The sequence below is a fragment of the Pararge aegeria genome, chromosome 22 (assembly GCF_905163445.1).
Source record: "Pararge aegeria chromosome 22, ilParAegt1.1, whole genome shotgun sequence".
Taxonomy (NCBI): Eukaryota; Metazoa; Arthropoda; class Insecta; order Lepidoptera; family Nymphalidae; genus Pararge; species Pararge aegeria.
In genome coordinates, this window is record NC_053201.1 from 10,948,089 (window position 1) to 10,957,587 (window position 9,499).

The window sequence follows — 9,499 nt, forward strand, 5'->3', positions numbered from 1 at the left end:
CATGTCCTATACATATAAACCTCTTCCTCTTGAACCAATTTATCTACTAAAAGAAAACGTTTTAAAATCCGTTGCGTAGTTTTAAATTTCTATACATATAAACGGACAGACAGTGGGTAGCGACTTTGTTTTATGTTCTTGTTATATTTTCTAGGTAAATTCTTTTATGGTTAGATATAAACGAAAAGTATTTTTTGATATTTCATCAATTACGTATTTTACGAAGGCCTTTAGGGCATGTTTTATCGTTAACAATAATTTAACATTCTTTTGAATTTTCAGTGGAAGTATTTCAGAAAAGGTTTCCAGCGAAATTGAGATTTCAAACATTCTTTCGCAAAAGTTAAATCATCAGTTGTTTGAATCGTTTTAACTGTTGAGACGGGAAAAATAATTGGGATTTTAAACAGCATGCTTGGTATAAACGTTTTTTATTACTTGTATTATTTTCTTTGATTACAACAACTTCACATTGTAGATGTGTTGCTTAAAAAGCCCTAAGGTTAGCGTATTCAAACAAACAAATTGTTTAACTCTTTAATATTATGTTATAGAATTTTTATTTAAATGAAAAACTTAAATTAATACAGCTTTTGGAAGTTCAAAAATGTAAGAATGAAAATAAACAGTTAGGGTGTCCTTTAAGACCCTCTTATCTTATATTTTCCTTTTATGAAGGTGCTTGAAATCTCGAGTAATTTTCCACGCGAATTATTAAAGATGCTCTTAAGTAGTTTAGCCACCTACTAAAGGGATATGATGTTTACGTAAAATGTTCTATGGATAAAAAAAAATACAGTGTAACAAAAACCAAACCTTAATATTTAAATAAGAAAAACAAACATGTTTCAATGCTTTATGCACTTTGAAGAAATTAAATGATTATAAGACGATTCAAACCTTTATCCGATAAGGAAATTGGAACATTATCCTCATTAAGTTTCAATAGCCAGAATAGATTCTATCGAATCAAAATAGATTTAATCTAAAACGTTAAAAGATAAACAAATAACAAAACCACGTAGAACCCATAATCTTTCCCTTTTTGACAATAACTTAAAACACTTAAGTTAAATCGTTTTAACTGATCAACGTATTCTCAAAACATTAAAGAAGACGTAGAGTTGTTTTCTTTATTTAATTCAATAACGAAAAAGCTGCTAAATATTTAAATATACTACGGCAAAACACACATCGCCACCTAGCCCCAAAATACGTCGTAAGCTTAGCTTGTGTTATGAGTACTAACATGCCTGATGAATATTTTTTATAAATAATATACATAAATACTTTCAATATACATATAAACACCTAGACTCTGAAAAACATTCACGTTCATCACACAAACGTATTCCAGTTTTGGGAATGCCGTCTGCGCCAATCAACCTAATTAAGAAAACAATGAAATACCTCTTAAGGCTTTATGTGAAGTTATTGGACATTCCTTTTGCCCTAAAATGTTTAACGATATCACTTGAACGATACTAGCCTAAGCTATTGACCTTGAGATTGTGTTGTTAAACGGGCTGTCACTCAAGCTAGCGACCTGGACTCTGTGACCTTACGTCTCTTCCGTTATCGGTGTACTTTGTAATATAAAGATATCTAAACTTAGATATAAAATCTAAAAATTTCAGTCACTACACTATCAAAAATCGCGGGTCCAGTTTGCTTGGTCTCTGGTGTCAAGTCGGTCAGTGCAATCTATTGTGACTCCGCTGTTACACAATCAGTTGAAAGATGGATATATTTCAAGGAAGTTAATGACAGTAGTTTTATAGTAGTTCACTCTAACAAAAAGTGATACTTATTAAATATTTTATTTTATATATTTATTTTGTAATTTATCTTTATTATTTAAGTATTATTTTGTGTACACCCTAACTCTTCTTCTTAACTTCATGTCTAGCTAACAAATCGATTATAGTAAGCTAGTATCTATCTGCTATATTTAATCTAGAAGTAATCACGACTGCAAGATAATGAGACTGGCAAGGCGAAACGAAGCCTTTGTTATGGACGCAATCTCAATGACTGCGGGATTCCTCAGATCTATAGATTTTTAATCTCGTGAGTCAATGTTATACGAACCACATTCAACAGACACTAACGTCATTATTATTTTGCATTTTCATTTTATGGTAGGGCATTTTTCTATAAAACGTTATTTAATGGTCCAAAAATTTCCTTAATTGAATTGCGCGACGGATAAAAATTGCTGGACATTTTAAACATCGTACAAGGAAACTTGAAAATAATTTTTTTAGACCCTTGGTCGTATTGGCTAATATCCGGAAATTATTTAATATATTTCCTATTCAATATATTATTACATCATATTAAATGTTGGCATATAAAATAGGAAGGCCTTTCGATTGTTGACCGCCTTACTTCAATTTAAAGGAGATGGCACCCGATGATTATGTTGATGATTTTTGCCTGGTGGGGGGTTTTGGCCGTGGCTAGTTACGACCCTACCGACAAAGACGTGCCGCTAAGCGATTTAGTGTTCCGGTGCGATGTCGCTTAGAAACCGATAGGGATTAGTATGATTACCATAACAGGCTATCCCGTTACCATCTTAGACTGCATCATTACTTACCACCAGATGAGATTGCAAGTCAGTTGCTAACTTGCAGTAGAATAAAAGAAAAATGTTGATGATTTGAAATATTTAATAAATGTATGAGCAGGATGTACTTGTCCTTAAATAAACTTATGTTGAAATAACACTTATAACCAATCGAATACAAGAAATAGTTAGGTCTCACTTTTAAAATTCATGTAGATTCTCACATGAAACGAAAACTATAACTATATATTTATTATTATAATATTTGGGATTTAATTTTATTCCTAAGTTCTAATATTAAGATACAACACAATTTTTTATCCAATTCGGGAATTGAAACAAATATCACGAGTACGATCAAGATCTACGTAGTCGAACATGCGAACCACTAAACCAACGAGAACGTTAAATTGCTTCTACAATTTTTAACTTACCTTACTATTATTTTGTTATCAATCAAAATCCGAAAGAAACAAGTAATTTGCTATCGAAACAAAATAACAGATTACGTATTTTATAAAATATACCTTTTAAAATCCAAAACACGATATGTGTTATTTAAACTGAAGTATTGGGGACGTCTGTCCGCCCATGTTTTGATTCTCCCTGGTGTAATTTCGCCGTGAATTGAAATAAAACAAAACCTATTACAATATACACGGTTTATAAACAATATGTTTGTTTGTTTTCCTTATTCTGTGCTAGCTGTTGCCCGCGCTCTTCTTCCGCATTATAACGGTTGTTTGCAAATCACATGGAACCGTTTTTTTTTCATGTCCACATTTGTCAAATTAACCGTCATACAGAAATAAAACTGCAAGTGGCATTATTTAAAATTACAGTTTGTATGGAAATAATGGTAGTAAGCCCCTACATTACATACAGTAGATTATTGTCACATTGAAACTATTTCTGAACCCAGACATATAGTAATTATAAACACACAGGCATAAACTAATTGAAATAAACGATACTTTTCTTAAATTAAACACAACAAGTAAAGCCGTATGGCATACTTTTACTTCACTCACGCTCATAAATGAATAACAGTGAAAAGACCACTTCATTTACGAAACGATATTCAGACACCTTGTTACGTGCGTTCCGGAAACATGTCGAAATTTTTATTAAATCTGGAAGATCCTGGAAATCCTTTACTTGGTCCGACTTTATGGGGTTTGCAAAGATGGGGGATGTGGCAACCTAAACAAGGAATAAATCGTATAATTTATAACATTGTTCATCTCATAGCTATACTCTTTGTTCTGAGTCAGTATGTAGAACTTTGGTTTATCAGATCCAATATGGATATGGCCATGAGAAACCTTTCTGTGACAATGTTGAGTACTGTATGCGTTATAAAAGCTGGAACTTTCATCATGTGGCAAGAGTATTGGAGAAGTTTAGTATTTTATGTATCTTCTACAGAAAAACGCCAACTGAGAGCCAGAGAGCTTAAGGCTAATAAGATAATCCAGGGGTATACTAAGTATTCTAGAAAAGTGACCTATTTTTACTGGGGCTTAGTCGCAGCTACGGTCCTAACAGTTATTTTAGCACCATACGGTGGATATTTATCTACTAGTCAGAGTCGTAAACTGTTAATTAACGCAACCGTTTTGTATCCTGAAATTTTGAGTTCTTGGGCGCCTTTTGACAAAACCCAAGGTGCTGGTTATTGGACAATGGCGCTCGTTCAATCTTCGATATGCTTCTACGGAGGTGGTATTGTCGCTAATTATGATTCTAATGCAGTTGTGCTGATGACGTTTTTTGCCGGACAATTAGATCTATTGAAACTAAAGTGCTCTAGCTTATTTGGAGATGGTAATGAGGATATAAGTTATCGCGTGGCTGTAAAGAGGATTAGAGATTGTCATCAACATCATGTTTTACTTGTCAAGTAAGATTTTAAATTATTTATTTATTGTTTTTTTATAATTTTAAAATAGGTCTAATAGTTATATTTCACAAGTAATTGACTTATCCTGATGGTAAGTGACGAAGTTGTTAAAGATGGAAGCTAGATAAGCTGAAATATAGCAGTTTATTCACCTAAATGATCACTACTGGAATTTTGAATCTCGTGTTGTTGACAAACGAACAGATAATTATGATAAAAATCAATCAAATGTTAACTTCTTAGAATTCTTAATATGTGTCTTTATGACTGCACAATTCTTGTCAATTATGTATACCATATGAATTGTTTTTAATTTTGATGACACCCTGTTTTTTTTCAAGGACATACGCGTACACTACTTTTAGACCTCACTATTATGTTTAAATAAGATATCAATGAGTAACAGAATTTCAACCAACATTTTTATAATCTAAAGGTTAAAAAGAAATGCACGTGTAGTTGATAAATATTACGAAATGGTTCTCTTTTTGCAATAAAAATCTAGCTGCTTCCTCGAACCTTCTCGTAAAGGCGAATCGACATTACGTTGTCAATGCGAGATGTAAGCTTAAAGTGACTGTGATATTACCCTTTAAATAAAAACGTACGTGTTTGCTATCTACATACTAGACACGAAGGCACAAATCAAGTGGTACGTCGCATGGTCAACTGGTCTGCAAGTGAAAAGTGTTTGAGTGAATCTTAATTTAAATTAAAAATTTACTTAATTTAGGTAGGTACTTGGGAATGGTACGCTTCTATGTTTGTAGTGGCATTATCATCAGATTTTTTCAGGAGCCGGTAATACACATAATAGTTGCTCTTTTCCAACCTCAAAATTTAATAATTTAACATTCATTATTCTGTTTTGTAGCACATGAATGTAGAGCCAGCTGCTCCCAGGCAACCCTGTCATTGGCATTTAAGGCATTAAATTCATCAATTGTATAGTTTGTAACTAACCTCTTGGTATTCTACAAGATATTATATTACCGAGATTGTTCATGAACTATTCCAATTAGTTCCTCCTTTGGCTTTCTGGTATCGAACCGGGTGGCATCTTAATTATCTACAACGTTACGTTGATGGTATTCCATGTATACGTAGGTATGTAGCTCTTCGCTTTCTTCTTTCCGATACGCACCTCGAAGATAAAATGCCTTTCCGGCATCCGTTCCCCACTTCCTATACTGTAGATACCATCACGTTAATATTAAAAAGGTATATTCTTGGCAAACACTATCTGCTTTAGTCTGTAATGGATTGACAATGATCAGGATTGACTATAGCCAAATTCTGGTCTCAGTCTGTATATTCAAAAAAAGATTTGTGATTAATCTCTAAATACTTTGTTGTATTCTGAATGAATATTGTATTTAAACCACTCAAATAAATTGAATAAACACAGTTTCACTTTTTATGCTTCATCGTTTTAAGAAACTCTAAGCATTAACCTATATAGCATTAGCAACTCATTGGTTACCAGCCAATTACACGGGCATGGCTGACCCGTGCCTGTCAGATACCTCTCAGAATGAGAGGAGACCCGTAGCGTGTTGGACTAAGACCTAAGTCTTAGTCTAAGTCAATTGGTAGCCTTTAAATACCTGACATATAATAGAGAACTCTGAGGCATGCCGTTTGTCTCACGGTGTTTTCCTTTACCGCGAGACGCAAGATTTTGCGCTCCTTACTATCTACTCAATAAATATACAAACAACTCAAAAAAACTAATAAAGGATCAAGATAACCAAGTACATAGATATTGTATAATTAAGTTTAATGAACATCTTTCCTTATTTTAGTATACTTTTTGTACAATTTTTATTCATACTTTGTTTCATTTTCAGATATTCTAAAATTTTAAATTTCCTGTTGTCTCCGGTATTGTTTTTGTACGTTATCATTTGCTCGCTTATGATATGCGCCAGCGCAGTTCAGTTAACAACGGTAAGATTGTATTACATTGCGGATTGTTTTTTTGCTAATTACTTAGGCCTTCGTCAACTACAATGAGCAAGTGCAGATTGGTAGACTTTACACGCCCCTGGAAACACTATGGAAAATCCGCATGGGGTTGATGACCCTCATGATGTTTTCTTTAACCGTTGAATCAAATGATATTAATTTGCTTAAAACGAACATTACTCTGAAAAGTTAAAGGATCGTGCCAGAGATCAAACTTGGTGCCCCCGAAAGGGACACCTTAGCCGCTATCAGCGCTTCACACGTTTATTATATGGTATTATCACCTATTTTATTAGACTTATAAGTCATCATCATCACTGTAACCGATTGAATTCCACTGCTGGACATCAGGTAGAGATACTCCCAATATTGCTCTCTCCATCACCCGCAGAGTTATTTTGAGCCTCCTTATGAGACCCATAGTAAGCAACCACGTTTCGGATCCGTAAGTCATCACTGGAAACCCGCACTGTTCCAAGACTTTGGTCTTCAGGCACCGAGGGATTTTGGATGAAAAGATGTCTTGAAATTTCGCGAACGCTGCCCTTCCGAGTTGGATTCGATGTTTTAAAAATTGGACCTCCTAGCTGGAATGGAAAATTTATAAGTGATAAAGTTAAATAAATTATCGGTATACCTTATATGATTAAGATGTTGTTTTTACTACTAATAAGTCTGATATTTTCAGGAAGGCATAACCACCATGCAGCAAGTTTGGATAGCAGAATACCTGGTGGCACTCGTAGCTCAACTGTTTCTGTATTGCTGGCACAGCAATGAAGTCTTATATAAGGTAAGTCATTATTTATTACTAACACACGTCTTCTCAAACTAAGGTGCGTTAAACCATAAATGTTAAGTTTTTATGGTGGATTGTTCAACATGGGCGTAATGGAATTCTTTAGTCATGGGTGCCGGAATAAACCCCAAGCATAACGAGGGTTCTATGAGAAACTCCCAAATTCGACGGCCAATTGGCGCAATGGGCTGCTACCCTGCTAACTGAGTCCAAGGCCGTGGGTTCAATTCCCACAACTGGAAAATGTTTATGTGATGAACATGAATGTTTTTCTGTGTCTGGATATTTATATGAATATTTTAAGTATTTATGTCATTTAAATATTCAGCAGTCATCTTAGTACCCATAACACAAGCTACGCTTACTTTGGAGCTAGCTGGCGATGTGTATTGTAGGAGTGTATTTATTAATTTATTTAAAAAAAAACAAAAAACGTAGGGTGGGTCTTGTCTTAAATCTCCGATAAAGCGAGCGGCTAAGTAGCGTCGAAGACGACAGAGACTGAAGAGTTTCTGTTGCCAGTGAAAACTCTGCGGATTTTTATACAAGTTACAGATATAGCTCGTCCAATGAGAGATGTTATTTAATTCAAATCACAATTGAACAACGTTACAACCCCGATTAACTTCATAAATGTACTCCGTTATCTAAAGGTAAAATACTCGTACTCGTACTTTACCTTTAGGTCTTGTATTAAACAAAGGAGTGGTGTGAATACGAATAGTCACGCTTTGCACGTATAGCTGAATCTCGAATAGGGATCTAAGTTTTACTGTCGAGATAATTCCCGCATTCACTGGGAGTCCTTTCCAAACGAACTTGAGTTACAAATTGCAATTTCCTAAAATTTTTATTTCAAACAATGCTTTCGTAATCCGTATTTCGTCTTTAGAAAAATCACAAAATACACCCATGTGGATAGCAATCATCTCTTTCCCCAATTACTTTCTGTTTAAATGTCTCATTACTTTTGTCTAAGATTACTCTCTCTATTAGAACTCCTTATTTTACTTGAGGATCGATTCATCTGTATGTATTAACTGTTTTAACAGAGCCTAGGTGTGGACGAAGGGGTGTACTCCAGCGCATGGTGGTCGCAAGGGTTGCGCGTGCGCCGCTGTGTTGCGTTGCTCGGCGGACAGCTAAGCAGGAGAATTGTGTTCACGGCTGGGCCCTTTACTATGCTCACTGTTGCTACCTTTATTGCTGTAAGTGTTACCACAGGAATAGGGTTCTAAGTCGGTTTTAGGACGACATTGAAGAACCAAACTTAATCGCTTGGTAGAACGACTTTGATTCGGTCGTTATCAGGTGTGGCTAAAGCCGAACCGGTACCGTTTCCTAATTCTAATACTTTTAAGGCCAAAGCTATCAACGATATAATATATATCTATCTATCTATCACCCGTATAGACACCCGATTATCACAATAAGCAGCGAGCGTTGGACTCGGTGCTTCTCTGAGTCCAACGCTCTGGGTTCGATTCCCACCACTGGGAAATGTTTGTGTGATGAACGTGAATGTTTTTCAGTGTCTGGGTGTTTATCTGTATATTATAAGTATCTATGTAGGTATATTGATCATAAAAATATTTATCAATCATCTTAGTACAACACAACACAAGGTGTGTATTGTAGTAGTATATTTTTTTATTTATTTATCATTGTATTTAAAAGGAATAACACTGCCAAAGATTTTATCGCCATTGTATTTAAGAGAACGTATGCTTTGACCTATTTATTTGAAGAATCTTTTAATTTCTTTTTAGATACTAAAAGGATCTTATAGTTACTACACATTGCTGAATAACAGGGAGGAATAATTATTTGGTGTATACACTTCTTTATTTGGATTATCATCAACCACTGAAAGTCCATAAGCCTTTTGTAGAATTACCAAACGCAACACTTGTATCCTATAACTTATTAAATGTTAGGACATAAGTTTTCTGTTGGGAGACCATCTGCCTGGCATCTTGGGACTCAGCGTTCATCGGTTCTCTATTAATTTTAGTTCACTATGTACTTATAAGTAATACATGTATAAGTAAAACTTAGATATAAGTTAAACTAAGAAAAAAAATGTAACTGAAGCATAAATAAAACCTTATTAAAAATTTAATTGTGTTTTATTGTTCTTAATATATTTTAACACATTTGGGTTTCACAACAGTTTAATTTTTAAACAGTTTTTTAATAACTAAGTTGATAAAATAACTTTTTTAATTTATCTGAACTTCAAAGTAACGATAAGTTT

At 34.2% G+C, this 9,499-nt stretch overlaps 1 protein-coding gene across 1 annotated transcript; it reads left to right on the forward strand.

The window, feature by feature from the left end:
* Positions 1-3,684: 3,684 nt before the first annotated feature.
* On the forward strand, positions 3,685-9,065 carry LOC120633694 (odorant receptor 46a-like). Its single transcript, XM_039904012.1, has 5 exons — positions 3,685-4,475; positions 6,326-6,425; positions 7,132-7,236; positions 8,295-8,450; positions 9,012-9,065. The coding sequence occupies exons 1-5, from the start codon at positions 3,685-3,687 to the stop codon at positions 9,063-9,065; spliced, it is 1,206 nt and encodes a 401-aa protein (XP_039759946.1).
* Positions 9,066-9,499: the final 434 nt, after the last annotated feature.